This window comes from Falco naumanni, chromosome 9 (assembly GCF_017639655.2).
Source record: "Falco naumanni isolate bFalNau1 chromosome 9, bFalNau1.pat, whole genome shotgun sequence".
NCBI lineage: Eukaryota > Metazoa > Chordata > Aves > Falconiformes > Falconidae > Falco > Falco naumanni.
The window spans coordinates 7,978,588-8,003,313 of NC_054062.1; the positions used below are offsets into that span (position 1 = coordinate 7,978,588).

A 24,726-nucleotide genomic window follows, 5' to 3' on the forward strand; every position below is an offset into this window, starting at 1 on the left:
GGGTACAGACCAATAATCCACCTACAGAAAAGGCGAGGTGCTGCACAAGAGTCACCTTCCCACCAGGTGCAGTCTGGGACACCAAGCGGGGGTGAGGAAAGACCCACAGCAGTGGTGCTGGTGTGACCCTGGGACCATCCTCGACCCAATCAAAACCACCCCCCCTGCCAGGACTCACGGCATCAGCTGGAATGAGGATGCAGAATTATGGCTGAGCTTTGCTTTACTGTGCCAATGGCTATTTCATGTGTGTTGTGCTCATCCTGGTTTTCCCAGTGCCCCAGCCCAGCTCCTGCACTGGAAGGAGCAACCACATGCCAAAGGGCACGGATAGAGAGCAGAGGCTTTGTTAGCCATACTCTTGCTTTTTACCTGGAGAAAACTGCTTACTGCATTTGACTAGTGTGGTTGTTCCCCAGCTTTTTGCCCCTGGATGCAAAGGTCTGCCCTGTACCCTACCCACAAGCTCTTTTTGGGGCTGATCCAGAGGAAATTGCTATTGCAAGATGAGCAGTATTTTAGGGCTCCCCACAGTCCCACTTTGCACACAGAAAAGGACCGAAGCCTTCAGCCAAAAAGGAGAAAAACATGGGTACTCACTCTCTCCCCAGGGTCACCCATTAAGCCCACAGGTCCAGTTGGTCCTGGAGGTCCTGGAAGGCCCTAGCATAGAAAAGACAGAAAAAAACATATAAGCTGCTAAAGGAAAATGTGTTATTATTTGTAACATATTTGTAGAAGCAGGAAAAGAATTAGAGCTTTCTGTTTATTTTTGCACCAGAAAGCCGACCCCAAAGCAGTCTGTGCACATGCGTGGCATATGGAAGCAATAGAGCCCAGGAACAGCTGTGTGTTGAGCCCTGCCATGTGCACTCAGCACCCCAGAGCCACGCACATCCTTCCCTGCAAGGTACAGACAAAGTGCCACTTACTGCTGGGCCTTCGGGACCGGGCGGACCTTCCACCAGCATGCCCTAAGCAAGAGGAAGAAAAAAAGGTGATTAGCCAGGAGCATCCTCAAAGTCACTTTGATTACAGAGCTGGAAAGCCCAATGCTTTATCCGTTCTCAAATATTTCAGGTCTTGCTGCTAGGTCTAGGCATCCCAGAGCTGAAGGGCTTCCAGTCCCTCTAGATGACATCTCCTGTGTCCCCGTTCCCAAAGGCACAAAGGGCACTGCCCATCAAAAAGCCAAATACCATTTATTTGAATTGCACAGGGTGCAGCAAAGCAGTCCTTCCCCCAGCACCAAGCCCACCCTTGTCCCAGCACAGGGTCCCCTTCCCAAACACAACCCTTCTGCCTTAGCTCCTGGCCAAAGAGCAAATCCTGGGGTAGGTCCAGCCTTGATGGTGCCCAAGCAGGGGAAGAGCTCATCTTCAGGAAGAAGCTGTTTCTAGACCCAAGCAACTTTAAAAAAAAAGTTAATAATCAAATTGCAAGGGTTTCTTTTTTAAATTACTTTCCCAGCAGACTGCATGCTGTGATTTACTTTGTGTACCTAGGAAATCACTGTGTGGGCAAAATGGTAGAATAATGTTATTCCATGCCTTTTAATCTAAATATTTTGTCATAACTTTAAATCAAGTCTATCATGTACTCAGTAGAACTAAGCTGCTTTTTTTTTCTTCCTCCTCATGGGTATGTAAGAGGCAGGAAAGAATTCTCCCAATAAAATAAAATTTGCCCATGGCAAATGCTTTCCAGAAGGCATCAGCACGATCTGTTGGGAAAAGCCCCACAGCGAGAACTACCCTTTTAACTCTGGAGCAGTGACCACGCCCCCAGCAGCACCCAGGTAAAGCCAAAGCAATCCCAGTGCTTCCCAGTTCTTCCATAGCAAACAGGGACATCTATCCTGTGAGGTGAAATCAGCCCGTGAAAATCTGTAGACAAGCAGCTGGCTCGTATGGGAGAAGCCTGGAGGAAGCCAGTGCCAGGACTGGTCCCGGGTCATCCTTAGCCGTTCTCCTGGGCTCAGGCTCTGGTGCTAAAAGCCTCAGCTGACCCCACGGCAGCAGACAGGGCTGAACTGAACAAAACTGAAATATCTGAAGGAAAATCCAGGCGGTCCTGCCCCAAAAGTAAAACATGCTGCCGTGACCATCCCTGCTTCCATTAGTGGGATGCGTGTTTCTGCACGGCTAATGCGTGGCCAGCACTACTTTCTGTCTTTCCCCAGTGTCCACACTACTCATTACCACCTCATTTACAATCTGGCTTCCACTTCGTTTGGATGTGTTAGGGGAAATTTTTTGGTGCTGTCATCACCAAAGCACCTGCGCAGTCGTTCTTCACCAGTAAAGAATTTAGGTCACAGACTTCACCCCATGCCCATTCGACAGCGGTTTGCTGCCTGCCTGCCTGCCTGCCACAGAGCCGCTGCTCTCTTCTGAGGTGGGGAGGAATTAGGGGTCGACCCTGCATGACATCCCTCCAACCTGCCCCAAATATGAGCTGTTTGCTGTTGGAGCCTACCGAGAAGCAGTGAGCTATGCTGATGGAGGTGTCCCCCAGGACACCCACTAAGCACCAGCTCCCTCTTCAGACACATGATGAGGACATCGCACAGGAAAACCCAGAGCTCCCAGCAAACCTCTCCCCTGTGTGCTGGCTCCATCCTTGTTGAGACCAACCACGGGACATTTTGGCGTGGGTGTTGTGGCTGGGCTGGTGCAGAGAGCCAGAGCCCACACTGGTCTCTCCCCAGGACACTCCTGGGCTGCTGGGTGCCATGCTCTGAGCACGCACAGCACCACGGCTCCACTGCCCATGGCCAGCTGCAGAGGCTCCTCCGCACAGGGGAAGAGGTTGGGGTAATTAGCCAGTTTGCAATGCAAACATCCTTGGCATCTTCCCATATTTATCTGTTGGTTTATGTTGAGCTCTAGCTTTAGGGACAGCTGGAGATTCTCCTTGGCAAGAAATCTCCACTGTTTATATGACTGCTCATCAACAGGAGCAATGGAAACGTGGGAGGGTTCTGGGACCAGGACCGGTGGGGAGATGCCACTGAGGGCAATCACCTTGGGGTAGCAAGCAAACCATGGATTTAGGACTGTCCAGGGGGTGAAACAGGGTGCTTCTTCTAGTCAATCAACACCCAGGTGCTACCCACAAGCGAAGCCAGTATCACAGAAACAGCCCAAAAGCTGACTGCAATGCACAGAGGTGCTGTGCAAGCGCTGACCACCACCCCGCACACCCCGCCCGTCAAAGAGTCTTTGAGGAGGCGAAGGCAGCCTGGTGGCTCCAGAGCTGGGATGCAGGGTGTCCCAGCCAACCCCAGCTGCATCCTCCTTGCCCTGCTCCTGTGCTGCCCCGCTGCCTCCAGCAAGTGTCAGCACAGAGCAAGGATTGAAGGACAGACGGTTTGAACGAAAAGGAGAGAAAATCCAGCAGAATGACTTCTGCATTTGGTTTTTATTCCCCCTTTGCTGCAGCTCCCATTTTTAAAAAAAAAAAAAAAAAAAAAAAAAGCAGCACAGCAAATCTGAATTTCTCTCTGCTGAAGAAGAACCGCACGGAGAGGGAAAAGGCGGCATTTGGTCTTGTTTACTTTCTGGCAAAAGCTATACATGCTCCAGTGTTTTGAAATAGCAAAGGCAGCCAAATTCTTTCTGGATGATTAAACTTAACTATTTTGTTCGCTTTGTAGCATTTCAGATTGGTTCTGGCCACGGCAGGCTGGGTTTCTGCCATCGTCTTTGTGGGGTTCGCCTGCCCTCCGCCCTTCCCACACCTCCAACAAGCAAATCTCTCACTCTTCCTTTTGTTTGCAGAGCGGGAGCAAGACACAGAAAGGAAGAGAAGGAAGGAAAGGTTGGAAATGCCTTTGTAAGGTGCTCATTCAGGCCTTTCAAGCCCTAGTGCTGCACCCCAGCTCTCCCTGCCCCCCACCCCGCCCCTGCTATCTGCAAAAGCGTCAGGGCAAAGGAGGGAAGGAAGGAAGAATTAAAAGAAAAATAATGGCTTCCGAGTGATGGGAAGTGCTGCCGCGATGCTGGGCGCCACGCTGGCCCTCTGCCAAGGAAAATTAGGTTAATTGAGTTGCTGGTGTGCAGTGAGCGTGCGCTCAGCCCTTCGGGGACAAGGCTCAGGGAAGGTGGTTGCAAGGACCTGAAGCCCCATTTCCAGCCCAGGGAGGTGCAGGCATGGGACCCTCAGCATCCTGCCACGCCATGAGGGACAGACACATGGCCATGGACCAACAGCCTCTTGCTCTGCTCAGCGGGCACCTTGGAGCCAACAGCAGCCGTCCCCCACCACCAGGGAAGCTGGGGAGCGGCTCCATCCTCACCTCAGGGGGTGTTCAGTTGGGCACCCAGGTTTTTTTGCAGACTGCAAAGGCCACAGGCAGTTTATAACTGTTCTTTAATAAGAAAAACAACCTCAGAAACAAGCTAGGGCAGAATCACAAAGAAAAAAAGCGCCAGATTCCTTCCACTCCACAATGATGACACACAGAAGAAACCCTGTGTCATCATTAAGTGGAAAGCTGGTGGGACACTGGAGCAGGCGCAGGAGCAAACCTCTTCTCCCCTGCAGCTGTGTGCAGGGAGAACCCTTTTATTTCCACAGAGATGAACCCATTAGTTGCACAATTAAAGCCAGCCCCAAGCTGCAAGTTCAGGTCAGGATATGACCTGGCCGCTGCCTGTGGGTGCTCGTGGGAGCAGCATCGCTGCTGAGCCAGGGGCGCTTCAAAACCTCTGGAGAGGTGAGACATGCCCTCTCTGCCGAAATGCTTCGGTTCTAAAAGGCCTAGGTTTTATTTGGTAAATGAGAGATTTCATGGGAAATTTTGCACTTCCTTCATAATTTAGGTCACTTCTTGAAGTTTTAAAAAAATAATAATTACAGTATTTTAATATTAAAAGTTTTTAAATCAACCAAGGAATTCTTCCATGGGAAATTTTCCTCCCAGCTGTACCACTGAGAGCACCACACCATACCAAACATACCCCTTGTACCTTTTATCTTGGCGGGGGGGGGGGGGGGGGGGGGGGGGGGGGAAACAAAAAAGGGAAAAACCACTGAAAAAACAGATGGTCCTTACCGGCTCAATAATTGCAGGCTCCCCCTTCTGTCCTTTCTCACCCCGTGGGCCACCGATCTGTAGCAAACAAGGGTGAGACAAAGCCAGACCGTCAAAGAGGACATCAGCATCACCACTTCCAGCAGGAACTGGAGGTTCTGGGACAACTTCTGCAACCAAAGCGCTGCTGATGCTCGGGTGGGAAAGAAACAGGGCACCTCCTCCTCGCCCCGTGCAAAACACACGTGTTGCAGGTGGCTGAATCCAAGCGAGATGCTCTCACGGGTTTTGGCATTGCTCATCTCTATGCTACAAACCATAGGAAGACAAACACTTTGAATGGGGCTTACCCTCGATGGAAAATTAACTCTTACCCCTTCGTATATGGTGTCCTGGTTAGCAGGCATGCCAGGGCCAATATCAGGAGACACTGTTCGGTCGTAATAGTTATCGTAATAATTCCCATCGTATTCTTTTATTGTTTCCTCGGTGAAATCTTTATCCAGGTCATCTCCTCCTTGAGCAGCCTGGAAGCAAAAGAGCAGCAAGATGTCAGGCTGCAAATCTCTCTAGGCTGCACACTTCAGAAATATAAAGGGTGCGGTTTTTGCAAAGTGAGGATGCCTTATAATAATAGGTGCAAATAAAAAGCATAAGATAAGTTAAATTCTGGAGATTTTAGGCCTCCAGTGGCCTCTAAGGGTCTTCTCCAATAGCATCCAAGAAGGATGGGAGAATCTTTACGTCAAAGTGTACAGCCTGGCTTTCCCTGGAATTTCTCTGTTGACCCCTGAAACAACACTGTGAGTGTAAAAGTTTGAACAAAGAAAAGAAAACACAGCACAAAGCATCAGCTCATGTCAGGAGGGTACCCCACAAACACTGAAGGCCTGAAGAAAGAGGGAATGGAAGTTTCAGACTCCAAGCCCTACCCATCTCTCACAGGCTCAATACTAGAGACACTGCATTATTAAGCCTAAAAAGTCACACTTCCAGTCCTTTTAAAATGCACATCAGAAATGCAATGTGTCATTATGAGTATCCGATTACAGGAAGAAATGTGGAAAAATCCGAGTTCGCTTCTACGAAAACCTCCTGTTTGTTTAGTCTGGGATCCAATTTATGATTGTGCTTGTCCAAAGAGCAGACGAAGAAAGTTTTTACAGACTTGAGGCATTAATCCCTGAACCCTTTCTGAATCCTTGCAGCAACAGATGCTACAGACCACAAGCAAGGACATCGAGACAAGTATCAGAATTTCCTTGCTTCTCTCCATACCCCTCTGTTTTCTGCAGCCTGCCAGGCAACCGTCTCCTGGCATCCTTCGCTCCGACCAGCACCGTAAAGAACAACATGTGCTAATGATTTTTTTGTTGTTGTTTCTGTCCCATCCAGGTAATGATCCACAAGTGGACTTATTTCCAGTGCTTCCCAGAGATATTATCTCCTCACCACTATGAATTCAAAGTCACTCAAACGCCACCACCACTTCCAGACTTTGTTTCTGTGCCAAAACTGCTCAGAACCCATAAGCGTGAGCATCTGCACTTAAATTCAAGAGGTTTTAAAGTAAAACTAAGCCTAGTGCTAAGGCAATCATCACACTGCTACCCCATCTTCTTTTACCTCTGCAAATACCAGCTGGTCTTTGCAGAAATTATGGTTTGGTAATTACTCAGTCAGAAAACTTGGAAAGTTAGCATTATTTTGTCTTTGTACCGTTCAAACAGATCTATCACACGTATCTTTTATCCTCTTCAAAATCTTTCATCTTGGTTTGCACTTTGAAACCTTAAAATCTGTTTATCTTGCTAGAAAGGCTTTTGAGGATAACATAGCAAGCTTTCTTCAAATTACATTTCTTGAAATTAATGTCAAAAATGTCTGGTTTGATATTTTGATTAAAGGCCCCCAAGTCAATATGCATGGACAGATATGGTATTTTGAATAACTGGGCAGAGGGGGAGGAAAGTTCTCCATGCTGAGATTTGCAAGTGCTTTGGAGAAAAACCAAACCAAAAGCATAAAAATAATCTCCTTAACAATGCTGTTAAGGCAACCTGCATCAGAAAACCGTCCGCAAAGAAAAGAGGAGGTCCAAAAATCAGTGTGCAAAGCACTGTGACTCTCCTTTGTTGGTAACAGCTTCATTTAAATCACCTTTTTTACTCTTCCCTTCTGAGAAGCGATGCAGATACGAAGCCCTGGTATATGCATCTGGACAAGTAAAGCAAACTGCCTGATGAATAGCAGGCAATGAACAAAATATATCTGTCCCCAGCTCCTCTTGTTCATGGGAGTATTGCTGCCTACTAAATCTTGGAATTGCTTCACTGGCATTTATCACACAGTTATTAGCCATAATGAAACCCAAGCCCAGGAGAGTTCAGTGAGTACACCTACCTCCAAAACCTCTCACACGGGCTCCACAAAGTTTCACTTGTGTGAAACTAAATCCCCTTTTAATTCCCGTTGTAGCAATTAAGAGTCTTCCCAAAATACAGACGGGCAAACTTCAGCAGCGACGGGCACATCCCAATCTTGTGACAGCTCCGTGAAGGGGTGCTAAAAGTGCACCAGACCAACATTGTCCTGCTTGACCCCACAACCCACAGGGAGCAGTGCTGGGCTGCTGGGGGGATGCTCAGTGTCCCAGCCCACCTCTGCCCTCCCACACACCTGTATCCTTTGCAACAGCGTGGGGGCTCTGGCTGCCTTCCCAGCAGCTGGCAGAAACCCGGGACCCCTTGAAATTATGCCACACTTACTCATGACCATAAGCACTACTTTGCTTCCTAAACTAGCCAAAGAACTGATGAGATTGGTTTATTTTTTACCTTTTTTTAAGAGCAACTACACTTCTCCAACCACTTTAGCAGGCTGTGTTCTCCCCTACTAAAACCCTATTTCTAGTAACAGGCAATTACACACATGAGATCCTGATCCCCACTTTCATATTGCCCATGAAGCAATAAGCAGGGGTCTTAGCTCGCACATCCGAGGTGTAAACCTGAAATACCTCTTGGGTATTTGTCCGGCTGGCTGGCATTTTTGAGGAGTCTTCCCTATGTCACGCTGCATTAGCCTTTGCCTTAGTGCATGGGAATCTCCTTCAGCCAGGCAAGTCATGTCCTTTTCTCTGCTCATCAGCCAACAGATTCCCTGGAGCCTCCTCCTGCACTGGAGCAACCCTGCAGCCCTCCCCTAGACACCCGCTCTCCCGGCGCTGCTACAGGCGCAGAGTTTGCGCCCTCTCCCCACGAGATGCTTTGCCAAGAAGAGGCTGAGCTTTCACATCAGAAAGCTGCGCCATGTGTTTCCCTGCCTGAACTTTCCTCCTCTTCCATTTCCTTTTCCTAACTACTAAAGTGGCCCTTGAGCCTCTTATTTCCTCTTCCTTTTTTTTATTTTTTTTTTCCTTAAGGTCCTTCTATCCAGTCTTTAATTCCTCTCTCTTAGAAAGTTCAAGCTTGGCCAAAGATTTCTGGCTTTTTGTCAGGAAACAAAAAAGTTTCCCATCCATGGGCTCCCTCCGGTTGGCATTCACTTCCTCAATCCACTGGAGCCTTTTCTGTTCCTCTCTGTGTATCACTTTGGGCTGCTCAACCTCCTCCACCACATTTTTTTTTAATCCCCAGCTGGCTGGGCTCGATCCCCGCCACGCCACCAGCCCTGGGGGTGGCTGGCTCTCCTCCTGCCTCACTCCAGCTGCTCAGCTCTTTGCTTGGACACTTTCCCCGACACCTTTTCAATTCAGGCTCCCAGGTCCAACTCCAAATACGTTGGCCAACTTTCGCCGTCTCTTCCGCCACTCTCCAGTGCCTCCCTGAAAGCCTTGAGTTTTGACAGCCCCACAATTCATTCTCCATTTCAGGAACCACCCCAAACCTCTGCCAATTCCCACCCTACCTCCCAGGAAACATCATCCCACTATCGACTCCCCTTGCTGATGATGCTCCTGGATAACAAATAATTTGCCTCGTCTGGAGCAGTATTTTCCCGCACGGTGAGCTATACCGCATGCAGCCCGGTGACAATTTATCTCAGTCTCATCTAAGGACAAGACCAACACTGACCTATTTGAGCACCAATATAAAAGGCAAGAACTGGGCAAGTCCTTAGAAAAGTCTCAGTGCGATGTATTTCAGTTAAAGCATATTAAAGTGTGTGTAACTAAAACTGTAATGGCTCCAACAGAAACGTCAGCTGTGGGATCTGGACTGACCTCTAAGATCTGTGCACAAAACAGAGGGGCTCTCCCTGGGTGTATGCAGTAGTTTGAAATTAAGGGTTTGTCCCAGTGTTGAAATGTTTTTTAAGAAATTATGGTCTGAGAGGTGCTATTCAATGAGAATGACAAAATAAAAAACATTGATGTTCTCCATCCAATCAACATTTAAAGGATTTATATTAACAGCTTCGAAATAAAATGTTTTAACTTAGATTTTAACATTCACCCTCAGTTTTCTTTTTGTTAGACAAGCACTTCACACAGGGAAATGCAGATGTCAGTATGAATAGATTTTTCCAGGGGAATAATCCTTAACCAGATTCTAAATGTCTGTGTTCCGCACCCTGAAATATCTGGAGTGAAAATATTTTACAAGAGACTTCCTCTTCCAAGAGCTGCCCAAACCACTTACAGATTTACCATATGGATGACCACATCTCCTTTGCTCTCAGGGCTATGACATACCAGGATTAATAAAAAACAAAGAGAAAGGAAAAAACACTCATTAAAATTACATCGGTCTCATTGTAGGTGATGACAGTACTCGTGGGGAGTTCAGCTTCCACGGCGTTTTCAGTGAGTCCACCCTGGGGGTCCACTTCTTCATTGTAGTTGACATCTTCATAGGGGAGAGGCGTGAAGTACTCTTCATTAATGGTTTCATAGTTGTACTCATCCACAAGCGGGTCATCCACCGTAGCATCCTCTTTCACCTGCTTGCCAGGGTCCCCTCCATCAGGTGATGGTGTGGGGGCAGGGTAGTCCTATTGCAGAAATCAAATGCCAGAATCAGGGGTGGGGGAAAAATAAAAGAAAATTCTGCATCATCCTCCACCTCCCCTTCTATAAAGGTGCCATTTGTCAACCACAGCTTTGCCAGGACCTCACGCTGGTACCTGCTTGGTTTCAGGTCTCTCTCCAGCAGCCACTTCGGGAGCGCTGGGTTTGGCGGTGGGTACTTCTAGCTTTACAGCTTCATCAACGTCTTCGTAGTAGGGGTACTCATAGTAGTAGGTGTCACCTTCTCCCTCCCCGTCGGTGTACTGCGAAGAGAAGATGAGAAGCAGAAAACAGACATTTTTAGACTTCATGTCAGCATGGCCATGTTGTGATACAGATCCATGCAGTGAAATCTTTCCCTTCCTCTTGTTCACCAGCTTCCATGAAACCTTCTCCAAGAGGCTGGCTTTGGGCTGCTTTGGCAATGGTTGTGATCTGAGGAGGTTCCCAGTCACCTCTCGGTCCTGTGGCACGTTCTCCCTTATCAGAGAGGATGGACCTACCCTGCAGCAGTTCAGTCACCCACAGTAACACAATAAAAAAAGAAAAAAAAAATATTTTTTTTAACCTCAGACTGTTGAGACCTCCCAGGTCACACATCTGACATATCGAGAGAGGGGAAGAAAACATCGGAACCGTGCAGCTGCTCTGAGAAGCAGGGATGCTATTTTCACTCATTCAACTGCACTAATCGCATCCGTGTGACTTCCCATCTGCCCGTGGCCTGCAGGCAGGAGGGCTCGGAAAACAAGATATTTTCAGCATTTTCCACAAGGCGTCAGTCATTCTTCAAAATGAAATACAAACAAAACATTTGGTTACAGCCTGGCATGGCAAATTTCTTTGCTGGTCCATCGCTCTCACTGGCAGCCAATGCCGGCATGTGGAAGAGTTATTCTTACACGGAGCAACACAGCCCTAAGACAAGCCAACCCTTGTTGAAGTGCTGGCTCCAAAATAAGAATTTTATTTTCCTGCTACCACATCTTTTGACCACGCCGAAGACTATTTATTTTACTTATTTATCGTTTCTCCAGAAGCACTGGCAGAGTGGTTATGGCACTTCCCTGGGGTTGGGCAGCTGTGCCTCATCCATAAGCATCACTCTGCTCCCCAAAGCTCTGCTAGGCACAGGTTTTTAATACAAACCCAAAAGCTAAGCCAGAGCAGGCTGACAGCACTACAGCTTTGTGGGCATTCGGCAGGAGCCTGCAGATCTGAGAGCAGCCGAAAGCAAGAATGTGCATGGACCAACAAATCAGCCCAGGAGAGCAGCCAAGATGCTGAAAAGTGTCTGAGGGTGCCAGACACTAATTGCTGTGAGCTGAGTCTAAGACCTCTTAAAAGTCTGTAAAATTCAGGTGATGCTCTTCTAGGAATCAGCCACACAGACATGACTAATTGAGCAGCAGAAATAAAAAGGCATCCTGTATCAGGGTGGTTTTTTTCTTTTCTTTCTTTTCTTTTTTTTTTTAAAGAAAAGGTCCGAGGCCAACTCTTTGTAGAAAAGATACTGAGCACAAGAGCTTATACAGATGAGCAAGGAGCATTCCTGCCAAAATGAAATTCCAATGTCAAATTCATAGGCAAAAGCGTTTCCCCCTTCTTTAACACCTGTAGTTTTAAAGAATGGTGAAAAAGAACTGCTTAATCTTTTTACAAGTTCAATAGTAAAGTTGGAAATTTAAAAGTAAGTGCCTGTTTTGGATAGGATTCGACCTGCAAGGGAAGGTCAGTGTTTCACACTCAGCTCAGGCTGTCTCTCCCACAAGTTTTTGAGCTCCAAGCAAATATTCATTTCAGTCTGAAAATGCAAGGAGCGCAGAAAGGAAGGGAAACTCCCGAAGGCAAGAGCCAAGACCAAAACCTGCAAATCCTAAACCCAAGCTGTCTCAGCTCTTACAGATGAGTTGCAGGGAACCTGAACAGGAGGAAGAAGCTGAGTGTGTTTCCAACCGCAATATGGAGCTGGCTCCTGGTGCCCCAAAAGCGTCCCCAAACCCTGCAAGGGACTCACATATTCATCCTGGTTGGGGTCCTGGGACTGGGGGGAGTCTGGGATGGCGGTGTCGCAGTCAGGGCTGTAGTGTTCACAGTAGTCATAGGCTGCTCGGGGGTCTGCCACGATCAGGAGCTGCTGGATGTCACCCTGCAGAGAAGGGAAGATAAGAGTGTCAGGGGGATGATGGATGGTGCACGTGGAGCCACCAGCCTGAGAACGCAGTCAAGAGGATAAACGCCACCAAGAAATGGAAAGCAAAACACTTGGCAGGGCCACCTCCCTGACCAGGGCATGTCACCTGAGATGAGCCAGGCAAAACCCCTCCATGTCCAGGGCAGGGTCAAGCAGCTGCTTATCTCTGGCTGTTCCATGAGGTGTAAAGGCGCTGTCCTTCATACCCCGTCCCAAATGCACCTTCCCAAAAGATAACCACATCTGCGGAGAGGTCACCCCCACGTCTGCAATGCAGCAGCACTGACAGCCCTGGGCAAGGCAGGTGCAGTAAAAAGAAAAGGGCTCTACACACCCTGAATCAGCAGTGTCCTGTGGACAATAAAAAAAAACCAAAAAACACACACACCAAAAAACCCCACTTCCCTGCCTGGTCCCATGCAGCTTCACAAGCTCCAGTCCAAAAGGCTGTTCATTGGCCTCAAAATTTCTCTGCTTCTCCCACCCCATCAGTTGGACTCATGAAAGACATCACCACCACCAGCCCTTTCTATGTCCTGCCTCACCTCAATTTTCCACCCACAACAGTGAAGCAGACACAGAAAGAGATTAGAAATGCAACTGATAATCCGAAAAAGAGAAAAGAGGGAGGGGGGTTGCAATGGTTTATTGAAAACCAGGTGCAGAACAAGCCCATGAGGCGATAAGGCTGCTTATCAGACCCCTCACTATACAGCAAGGAAGTTAGAGCTGAAATCACGCTTTAGTTTCCTAAAGAACCACCACAGTGCTTAATCACAACACCAAAAACCAGTTTACTCAGTAGACAGTTGCATAAGACAAGAGTTTACTACTTGGATTATTAGAGCTGATACTTTAATTAGGGGAAAAAAGATCTTATTTAATAATAGAAAAACATGGCTAAGGCATCAGGGGAAAAGGAAGGAGCATTACAGCAAAACTGGGAGGATGACTTGGGCATGTAATGGGAACCAGAAGCTCTGAATGGAGCCTGGCCAGACGGGTGAACAGCCCCATGGAAAACCAAAGGATATTTTTGAAATTACGGGCCAAATCTGCCTTTGTGCATGCAGGCTGCAGACGGTCCAGCCATAAGTGCCACTGGATCCATGGGGAGCTCAGCCTCCCATGAACGTGTGAACATGTACCATCGACTCCACCAAAAAAAAAAAAAAAAAAAAAAAAAAAAAAAGCAGCATTGTTTACACTTTTGGCAGAGATCCACTGGTAACAGAGGTTGTAAGGACTGTGGGAACCTAGCTCCAAGGGACAGCTTCAGCTTGTGGCTACCTGGGGTTTCCCTCCTTGATTTCCAGGTTATCACATCCATCTCTGCAGCACCTCACCGTAATGTCTGAGCACCTCTCGGATGCTACACAACTTAAAACTGAGCATTGGTTTAAGCTTATTAGTCATTGTTTCCTGTGAATAACCTTTAAAAAATTAACAGCAATGTCTGCAAAGTGGTTTTCAATTTTCTATTTTGAGAAAGAGAAATAGTCTCTTTCCTTCCCTTTCCTTCCCCCCCATAAATCTGTAGAACAGTTCTGTCATTACTGTTCTGGATTTTTTTTTCTTTTTATTTTTTGTCCCCTCAACGTAACCACCAAACATGGGGATGCAGTATTGGGGAAACAGAAAATGTCACGTTTTTGTCTTGTAAAACATTTCCCATTTCCAGACAGTTCTGGCCATCACCTGACAACATGATCTGCATGGGGAACTTGGCCATGGTGTGACCTAGAGGACATCGCCCAGCCCTGAGCAGAGGCTTGAAGGAGCCAGGGGGTGCGATGGGGTTACTCACACCCACATCACCATCCCACCCTTCAAAGGTAATTCTGAGCCACAATCCCTTTGGAGTTTTCTCGAGTGGAGGATGCCCAGCGCAGCCAAGGCAACTTGCTTGAAGTTGATGGTGTGAAGGTCCCTCCAGCTGCTATTTCTGCACCCAGGACCTCAGCCACCCCTGCCCCTCGTTGACACCCCATTAAGCCATTTATGCCCTTCTCTCATTTAGGTGGTTAAAGCTCCCCAGTTTCCACAGGGTTATGGGGACTGTCCAGCACTTTGGGATAAGCTGAAATAAAACAGCCACACAAGCAGACTTAGTACTTGTCTCCAAGAGGCAAGGAAGGAAGGCTGAAAGCTTTTTCTTCCTGATAAGGTTGGATTTACACCTCAAGGAGAGCTGATAGTCTGTGTCCTATAAGTGACCAGGACTATAACTGTGTTTCCTCGAGGAACAGATAAAGCAAAGAAAGGCATGTTGGCTAAACACAGTGCAAAAGGTTAAGCAGAAGAGAATTTGCAAAAGCTGAGTTTGCTTTTAATCTCAGCTGATGGCAGCTCCTGAGCTCTGCAGGGGGAGAAATCCTGGCCTGATCCCACCCTGCAACACAACAGGAGCTGAGCATCCTCTGGGTCCCATGGCTCAAGGCACTGGCAGCACCTTTGAGTACATGGAAGGACATCACCTGCATGTCCCAGGAGCCACAGGCTCAAGCCTTGGGGTCACAGCAGAAACCCCAGCCCCACTCAACACCCCAAAGGACAGTGTTGACCTGGTGGTTGCTGCTGAGTGAGCAAGGGAGGATGAACAATGGAAGCTTCCTGCTAGTTCTGGGTCAAGAACCTGAGAAAATCAGTGCGTTACTGAATAAATTTGGTACACGAAGGGTGCCAGGAAAAAGCGTGAGCCGCATCAGACAGCTCCTTCAGAGCTCACCACGCTTCATGAGCATCGCTCAACATGCCTACTATTTTCCCATTTCCTTTTCAAACCAAATCAATCACCCTGCCTAGCAAAGTTCATCCTTTTCTTGTTGTTCCAGCAGCAGCGCGCAAGCATGCAAAATCAAAAGAAAAACCAATGCACCCAATTTTGGAGGAATGAGAGCCCCAGGGAGCATCTGAACTCAAGTACACTAACATGGGTTGAGCAGCTTAGTGGTAGGGGAAGGAGGAGAGCTCTCGGGGTTGCTAGACCATTCATCTTTGTTTCATTAACAGCAAGTGCACAGCACTGGTGGATACCCTGTGTTAACACTTGTAAAAAGCAGACAGGAGTAAAACCTTGTTAGAAAGATTCCCAGTCAACTGACCTCATCCCTCAGTGCAAAATAATAAAATGGGCTAATTTAGCCTGTAATAAAAAGCCCCACTATCTGAACTTCACAAAAGATGCACAAAGCTCTGCTGTCAAGAGCACCATTTCTTTGATTTAAAAAGCCGACTTTAAATAGAGCAAGCCGTGATGGGAGGTTCACAAGCCTTTTGTGTCCTCTCAAGTGTGTTGCCGCTAATAAATTTCACCAAGAGATAGCTGCCCCCAGCCCCGGCGTGGGCTGACAAAGGCGGCAGCCAGCTCTGCTCCCCTTCCTCACTCAAGTGTCTATTTGTTTCACTGTTACGGTTACACAAACCACCCAAGCCTCTCTCCTTCCTATGTCAGCATCTGCTTTTTCAGCAAAAGCAGCAATAACAAAGATACTGTTAATTCCCCCCCAACACACGCACACACACAAGACCTATGGATTTTCCATGAAGCCTTTGTAAGAGAGCAAATTTACAATTACACTAAGAGAATGGTTTAAAGACTTTACCAGCCAAGTCCTTTACGTTTTTAAAACTTATTTTCAAGTAAAGAGGTAGCTAAGTCCGGGAGCAAGGCAGTAACCTGCTGGTATTGCTCTGAAGGTCACCAGCAGTGTCCTCCAGGCCCAGCCACCCATGCAGACAGTGGGGAAAGTCCTCTTTTGGCACATGAGCAACTCAGGTGCATCTGGGCACACGGAGCTCAGGAAAGTGCTCCAGAAACTGGGCTACTTCTTAGCATGCAGAGGCAAGGCACAGCTGCACTTTCCTAGTTTGACAAGAAAAAAAATCTGAAGCAGAGGGGAAAAAAAAAAAGGTCAATTTTTGCCTGAAAGTAACCAATATTTCATCCATCAGAAGAGCTAGTTTTTAAAAAGGGGAATAAATCACATTTTGACCTTTATTCCTAGAGCTTTCCATGAAGAGGAAGAGGCAGGACAGCACATTTATGAAAACGATTGTGAGTTGCGAGGCTTTTACTTGCTCTACCAAACAGATGTAAGCGCTAACTGTCAGGACCAGTAAGAATCTGTCTGACATTTATGGTAAAGCCATTTATGCCTGATGACTCATTTGCTTTATGGATTAAGTTCCATCAAGCCAGTTTAATTCAACTTCCCAGCCAGACCCCAGACAAGACTGGAAAAGCTCTTCTGGAGCATTTTTTAACACTTATTCTATATGCGTGCAAAAATGTCACATCGCTTCCAATGACATCAACTTCAGTAACTTGGAGAAATCGCTGTGGTTCAACAAAAACAGCTGGCAAGGATAATGGGAGTGACTTCATCTGGCATTGGCAGCAGCTCCATAAATACTGGGATTCTTCAGGGCTCTCACTGCAACGTACTGATAATTAACTGGACTGTTGCTTTAGTGCATTACCCCAGAAGTCTTAGAGACTCTTTAACATCCATAAGAATAAATACTGCTTGATGTGCTTTTTTTAACTCCTACGTTTAAACTGGATAACCGCAGGCCCAGGATGTACAATTGTACCAACCCCCAAGACAAAGAAATTCTTAAAAATTATTGGAAGCAATTGGGATGTTGCTGACTTACAACAACAAACTCACCGGTTCCATAAATGCAAACCCAGTCCAGTGGCTTAAGAGTGGCAAAGGTTCAATGCAGCTTTATGATGAAGTGAAAGCTTAGAGATCCCAGCCACCAGCGAGCTTCCAAAAAACCTAATCCCTGTCTTGGAGACAACCTGCCAGCCCTCAGATGTTCCACTTGATAAAACCTGTCATCAGCACTTGCCCATGGATGGAGGCTCTCCACTAAGGACACAGCAGCTGCCCTGCTCCAGGGCTCCAAGCAGCTCCTTGTCTGCACTGGTTGGAGTAAGAGTGGTATTGGAGAAGTCAGTGAAGAAAGGAGTAAGGAAGCCCACCGTGCCCTGGCTCTGCCGGTGTAGTGAGACCCCAGAGGTACAACTGCTCAGAGGATCGGCACATCCTTTGTTGTACCGGCATCATCCCAGGGATGCTCATTTAAAAACAGCTGCTCCAGGAAAGAAGTCAAATTGCAGCAGTGGGGTCAGACGAAGCCTCCTCACCCCCACCAGCTCCTGTACCTGTGCCCTGAACCCCTCTCGCTGGCCAGCCACAGGCAGGAGCCAGCTCACCAGATGAAGCAACTGGTACCCAAAGGGCATCCTTTGAGCTTCCAAAATTTTCATGCTACGAAACAGGAAGGCAGTAGTTGGTTGTCTGGCTCAAAAAGAAAAAGAAAAGGCTTGACTCACATGCAGTCCTGAGTCAGCTACAAATACTTGGTGGTTTGGATAAATCCAACCAGGATGTTTGCTTCCCCATCCTGAGCAGAGGGGCTGCAGGAACGGACAGGGCAGCTTTGCTGTGTGACCTCTGCTATTACCCCTCTCGGGCTCCAGTTACAGCAAGAATGGCTCCCTCCGGCTTTTGGCACTCAGATAGGAGCCTCTTGAGCCCTCTTTAGAGAAAAAAAACAGGTTGAATTAGGCAGAAAAGGGATAGAAGGTTCACTAGAACCAAATATGGCTTTCAAGGGAAAAATCTGTCTTACAGGCTGATAATAGTTTCTTTTTCTCACGGCATCACCATCTGGAAGAGGAGGTACCCTAAGAAACCCTGCTTTCATGACACATCAGCCTAGTCCTGCATCCCCACCCCAAAGCTACATTGTTAGCATTTCTGGTATTAACCTTACAGAAAAAAAACAAACTACGGCAAGTATTTGGACATGCCTCTTTCCCTGACCACAGCAACAAGAAGAAAATAAGCTCTTTAGCTCAAAGGTAATTAACCTCCCCAGTAATTTTCAACCTTTATATTTTATAATCCCAGGGATGAACCCAATTTCCTATCATACAGGGATCCATTAGCTCCCTGTTAGCCCTGGCCACTGGCTTTGAAGGAGCAGGGCAGGGAAGCGTGGTCCCCTCCTCTGCACCTCTTCCCCCTTCCCTGAACCTGCTGCCCTCCCCTCCGAGCTGTCCTCAACACCCAGCCCTGCTCCAACTGATGGAAAGGGATGGATGGATGGATGGTTGGGCAATGCCACATCATGCTTCATCCATCCATCACTGCTGCGTCCCTGGGTCAGCCACTCCACGGCTGTTTCTTAGAAAAGCGTTTTTTCGGAGCAAGGGGCTGTATTTCATACACGCTTGCAGAGACCCCAGCATGCAGTAGGTCTGTCAGTGTAACATCGCAACACAAATTATGAGCAGTTTAGCAAGGACTCCTTAACTGGAAGGGAAGGACAAGCAGTTGTCTAAGAGAAGAACAAAAGCCAGATGGCTTTACTAATTCTGGAAAGCTGTCCTGAAGAAGCTGTTGCTCTGCCAATACCCAAATACCAGTCAAGGACTCGAGTCATTAGCAGAGCAGCAGACGCTAATACGAGGTTCATTTCCAGGCAGCTACTTGCCCACCCCAGCCCCAGCTCCGATAACCACGCAATGTAAATAACACCCTACCCTAATGTAAACACTCCCCTGGCAGCAACCACAGCCGCCGGCGCAACACCAAGCACTCTCTGTGCTTGCCGGAGCAAATGTGAAGCCAGAGCTTATGCCAAAGTCCTTTTTTGTTTAAGTGACAACGCAGAGCTAATTCCCAAAGACAATATACACAGTATTCATCAGCAGTATGGATTATTTACATGACAGCACTTTACAGGCGACAGATGGACCCATCCACCATTCCAGTTTCCTATCCTCAACGGGTGAAAGATTTTCTTGCCTTTCCAAATGGCTGAGTATGTCAAACCCATTAATCATTGCTGACTTCTTCCTGCCACTTTCCCTAGATTCCTCACCAAATCCTGACAGCCCAGAGCCCTTTGCTCTCTCCAGTCCCACGCTACATCTCTACAGTTGCCCTTTCCTCAGCCCCCTGCTACCCTCGGGCACTTAACCATCACATCCTGCCCCGAGAGCTTCTCATGTAGGCGCTGGCACTGTCCTGAAGAGAACAGAAAAGGGATGAGATGAAAAAACCTGGCCAAGCTTAAATGGACATTTAATGATGGGGCAAGAGCCCAAGCCAAGCTCCAAACTCACCACCCGGACCGCACAGTCCCATCCTCCCTGCCTCAGCTCCCCATCCCTTCAATGCCAACACTGATTCATCCCCAGGCGCTTCGCCTAATTGAAACCTCCATCCTTTCAGAAGAGACATCTAATCACCAGTTTAAAGATCCCATAAAGCTCTGGGGCTGCTTTATGCTTTGAGGCAATCGCAGTTCACCTTATTCAACCTTGACCCTGACTGACTGAAGGGGACCATAGTGCTCAGATGAAGCATTACGTGCGCATCACACAGTTTGTTACCCCGTGGCTCCCACTGTAAGCCATGAATGAGCATTGCTTCCAGCCAGCGACACGTCCTTCCTAGCTAAAAGCTCGTGCCTAGGCCTTGGAGGACAGTTTTTGTTCAAAAATTTACCAAATAGGTGGAAAAACCCAGATAAGGCAAATAAACAAACTGTTGTGTAATTAAGATCCAAGATTTTAGGGGACACAGGGAGGAGAGGAAAAGAATCCTTAAGAAAGAGGCAGCTTAGAAAACAGGTGGCATTGGCAGAAGCACAGAAAGCATCAAATCTACGAAGTATTTACTGCAAGGTTATCGTAGCAATGCCTTTCTCCAGGGCTTTTGTTTCAGAGCTGGAAAAACCATGGTAGAGACAGGGCAGCATCCCTCGGCAGGTCTGCCCCGCGCAGCCCTCCTCCAGCCGGGGCACTGATGGGGCAGGACCTGCAGAGCCCGGCTGCACATGAGGCGCAGGTACTGATAACAAGGGGGGTTTTCTTCAGGAAACGGGAAAATTTAAGCGGGGGAGGGGGAAGGAAAAAAAAAAACAAAAACCCACCCAGGAAAAAAAATCCAAGGATATACACAACCCCAGCAGCAACTGGACTGTGGTTTAAATCTCTTGTCCTTACAATGCCAGCTGAGAGGCTCCCACAGGAGCATCCCAGGTCAGGCAGTGCAGAGCATCCATCCCACGCACGTACTGGGGGACGTGTCCAGCTTTCCCTTGACTCATGTCTGCTGCTGCAAGCCACCAGACACAGGCTGCGTGCTCCCCAGACTGCCCTGCAAAGCGGACAAGTACTTTTATTAACTTGCAGCTAATGGCACAAGGGAACGGGACCCACCCAGAGAAGAAATGACTCCTCGGCTTCTGTTTATCCTCATAGATCTATGCAGGCGGCCTGACATCAGCTGCTGCAAACGTGATGGCATCACCACCATGCACAGAAGTTCTTTGGAACAGAATATTTGCAAACTTTGATTTTTCTTTTCCACTTCAAGCTCGCTGCTCCCCTGCTAACCCAGGTCCCTCTTAAAAGCGCCGTCATCCCCAGGGCTGGTGCTCCACTGTTGATTTGTCTGCATTCCTCCTTTTTCCAGCAAGCACAAACAGTGTAACCCTACGGGATGGGAAGGGATGGCCAGGGCAAAGCAGCAGCCAAGCAGTAGGGACTGCAGGAAAGGAAAAGGCTGCCAAGGTGGCTTAAAAAATAAAGCAAAGACCTGCTAAAAACACCCCAAAAGAAACAGATAGCCTTAAATCAACAACCGTCATGCTCAGACACTCTGCCGGCTATTATTATATATTTATGTCTGTTAAACAAACCACAATCTATCTGCTAGGATTTTGGGGTGTGAAAATCAGTTATGGACACAGAAAGCAGGATGCGACCGAACCTACTCTGCAGCCCCAGCCTGGAACGATGGAGAAACAGGGAGAGGGGCTGCAAGACTGCTGTGACAAAAGGCTGCTTTATATTCACTCCTTCTCTACAGCCCAGCCAAGCACTGTGGTAACACAGGCAAAAATAATACGAGAGGTTTCTGCAGCTATTTTGCAAAGAGGGGAAAAATAATCGTGCACAGTTCAGGTTTTTAAAGGAGGAAAAAAAAAAAAAAGAGAGAGAAAGAAAAGAATCCCCTGACAGTACCACCTCTCTCCACACCAATAAAGAGAGGACATGACTCTCAAATTTCATTTTCCTATTGTAAAGTCAGTTCTTTATATTTGCAAAATGAGCATTTTTAAACTTTTTTTTTTTAAATAAATTGTGTGTTCTGGGCAGATGGTCTAAACTCCCCCAGCAGATTAGAAACACATGCGAAGAACAAGGAATCTAAACCACACATTTTTATTAAACTGCATGACTTCTAGTTCAAATTTCATCACATTGAAGTAAATATTTTCTCTCTAAAGTAGCAGCTGCATGTGAGGTTACGCAGATGTTTCATATATGTACACACGTGCACACATGCATGCAGGTGCCCATATATGCACATCCCATGCTCCCTGATAAACTTTCTAGCTGTCAATGTGATACCACTACGGCTGAAGCCAATTTTGCAATTTTTCTTTTAAAAAAGGAATCTGCCTGTACGCAATTTAAAAAAATCAAAGCTGCAAGGGTTGCAAAATTTCCGAAATACCAGATTTAAGGTTGCATACCCTAAATATATCACTCTGTACAGACATATTAGCATACAGTCTTTAATTATTACCCAGGAACACAATACTTTTGCAGTGTTTCCACCTTGTGTGGTGCACAGGTGACAAAACCACTTTCCTCCACAGCCCCTTTGCAGGCTCCTCTAAGCTCCACTTTGCAGCTGCGGTGCTGCGTACATGTTTTGGACATCCATACTGGTATCTAAGCATATCTATCTTTAAGTGTGACATCTACAGATGCAGATGTTAAGCGCTGCTAACTTGAACGAGCTCCTCCACTGATAGAGGAGGAAAGTATCCAGATTTGGGTACTTTTGAAAGGCTCTGACTTCCTAATGACTTAGTTTCCACTTCTGGCACGGGACACGCACCCTGCTAAAGCCTGATATATCCCTTGCGGCTTTCCTGAAGCCAAGCCTTAATCCTTATCCCTGACGTCTTTCCTGCAAAAGCTGGGATGTGTCAAACACAGCTATCGCCGGGTGTTTACAGAGCGCCTGGGCACTGCCTCCGGAGCCGAGCACGTGTTTCCCGCTGGAGCACTGACCACATGCCACATCCACAGGGACGGACCCTGACCCAGCCAGCACAGCCTCGGGAGCCCATGTCGGAGGTGCTGATCTTACCATGAAGCAACCTGTAGCTGAGGGCAGGCTCCCTGTCCACCCAGCCCTTTGGAGGACACCAGTGCTCTCCATCAGCCTTGAACCCCTCTCCTCTGAAGGGCTGACCCACACCAGCTTGAAGCCAGCTGAGCACGTGCCATCTACCTTCCTCACCAGTCACCCAAGCCAAGCCCTAATAATGCTGCAGATGATGGAAATCCCAACCAGATGCAAAGCCAAGCCACAAGACCTGCTCATGGTATCCACCAGTGCTCTGCTTTCAGCCCCAGCCATGCAAGAAGCCCACAGCCTCAGCTGGTGAACACCAGCTCCAGGGGGAACCTTAGGGCTGGAGGATGAAGAACTGCATCCATTTCCAACCAGCAGCCTGCTGTGGCTCTCCTGGCCAGCTGAGGACCAACCTCAGCTGACACTCATGAGAAACCATTTGCAGGTCTCCTGCAGTAACACCTTCCCCAAGAACGGAAAATGGGACAGGAGTTGGAGTCCCTTGGATTGCGGAGACCGAGTCACCAAAGGTTCTCATAGCTGTGGGATGGAAACCTTGCAATGTGATCTTTCTAGACCATGGCTTGACTGGAAGAAATAACCCCTTTGCTGGCTTGTTTTTGAGGCGCTGGCTAGGCAAAGGTGTTTCTTCTATTTCAGGGGAAGAGTGAAGAAAAAAAAAAAAAAAAAAAGGTAAAAAACCTGACTGCAGAGAACCCTTCCAAAGTGACTCAGTTTTCTTTGGCTGCTCCAGATCTCCCATGAACACGGTAAATAGTCTGCCTTTCTTTTCCCCTCTCCAGTTTTGACTGAAAAATAGGAAACCCAATTCTGAGAAGAGCTGGAATGAGAGAAAAGCAGGTTTAGACTCCGCATGCAGGGCCAGCTTGGCAGAAGGACTTGGCACACTTGCACCATCTCCTAGGGAATCTGTGAGATGTTAAGGTCAGACCTGGTGTAGGTCCTTAGCAGACCTGATCTGTGCATACTCCTTGTGTGGGATCTTAAATGCCTCCATGCAGCTGGGCAGAATCAGTTCTTGCATTTTTGCCAGCACAAGATGCTACAGCAGAACAGGGTCTCTCCCTACAAGAGGAAATCGGAGCAGAGCTGTTGTGCACATGGCAGGCACACCAGAGGGTAACACCTTCAACCCAAGAAACAACCCAGCCTTCTGGCTACGTCTGTAATTACAACCACTAGCAACTAAATATTCATCTCTTGTGTGGATCAGAAATGACATCGGGAATTATTTGATTTGAAGGTTTAAACTAACACATGAAGAAGCATTCCCCCCTAATGAATTCATTAGGACAGCAATGCATTTTTTTGGCTGGTTTCCCCTGAAAGCAAGCCATGTGTGATCTCTTTGTGCAGCCACAGGTGTGTCCGTCTATCTCAATAACTCTTGAATCTGATAGCTGATTTCAATCACTTTTGACAGAGGAAAAAGGCTCAAGATAATTAAATTCTTATAACTGTCATGGAAACAGACAGCTAGGTAAAAGAAAGGCATCACACAAGTTCATTGTCTGAGGGGAGGCTTTGCAGCAAGTTCACATCTGATCAGCTATAGGCATGCACAGCAATAACACATCTCTTTTCTTATGGTAGAAACATTAAAGTTTAAGCAACCACGAGACACAAATTAGAAGGAATCGAGACCTGACTAATCTCAAGGCATCTCTAAGATGCCCAGTTCCCACAGTAACTGGAAAAAGATGAACTGAAGCACCACAAAATAAGCAGTTGTTCTTGCATTTCTGCCTATACATGGAAAACACCCTCTTCTCAATTTTCCAGACCCAAGGAGAATAGAGTTAAAAATGAAGTATCTCCGGGTCTCAGCAAGCCAGCTCCTCTGGCAGCTCCCCGAGGAACATCACAGAACACAGCAGAGCCCACGGGTTCCTTGCTACCTGTCATCAGACGCCAGCCACATGCAGGCTGGCATTGCCACCCATGCAACCTCAGACGAGCCTTTACTCAAAGAGCGTGGCTTCTTCATCTGCACAACAGACTTGTAATCGGTACTGGCTCTTCGGCAAACACGCGAGGATCAAACCCTAAGAGCAATTTTTTCCGTATGACCACACAGCAGCTTGTAACTCTGTGATTTCTGCCTCCAAACTCTTCATTTGGTAGCTCAAAATCAGCATTTATGTCATACGCCACACAAATTACAGCATTGATCCCTAAAAATAGAGGCCCCACAATCACCATGTGCTCTGTTGTCACTGTCTTTACATCTAGCCCAGAGACAACCTTTACAGTGTGGTCACTATATGGCTGCTGGTTG

General features: G+C 47.5%; 1 protein-coding gene across 2 annotated transcripts in view; it reads right to left on the minus strand.

The window, feature by feature from the left end:
• The window catches only part of COL5A1 (collagen type V alpha 1 chain), a 159,134-nt gene that overhangs the window by 75,362 nt on the left and 59,046 nt on the right, over nt 1-24,726 (minus strand). For both annotated transcript variants that reach the window (XM_040606337.1, XM_040606336.1), the window contains exons 5-11: nt 12,067-12,198; nt 10,166-10,312; nt 9,785-10,033; nt 5,413-5,565; nt 5,060-5,116; nt 933-974; nt 601-663 (exon numbers count right to left, since the gene is read on the minus strand). In XM_040606337.1, coding sequence (XP_040462271.1) covers nt 601-663; nt 933-974; nt 5,060-5,116; nt 5,413-5,565; nt 9,785-10,033; nt 10,166-10,312; nt 12,067-12,198 — 843 coding nt within the window. The remainder of the gene's footprint in view (nt 1-600; nt 664-932; nt 975-5,059; nt 5,117-5,412; nt 5,566-9,784; nt 10,034-10,165; nt 10,313-12,066; nt 12,199-24,726) is intronic.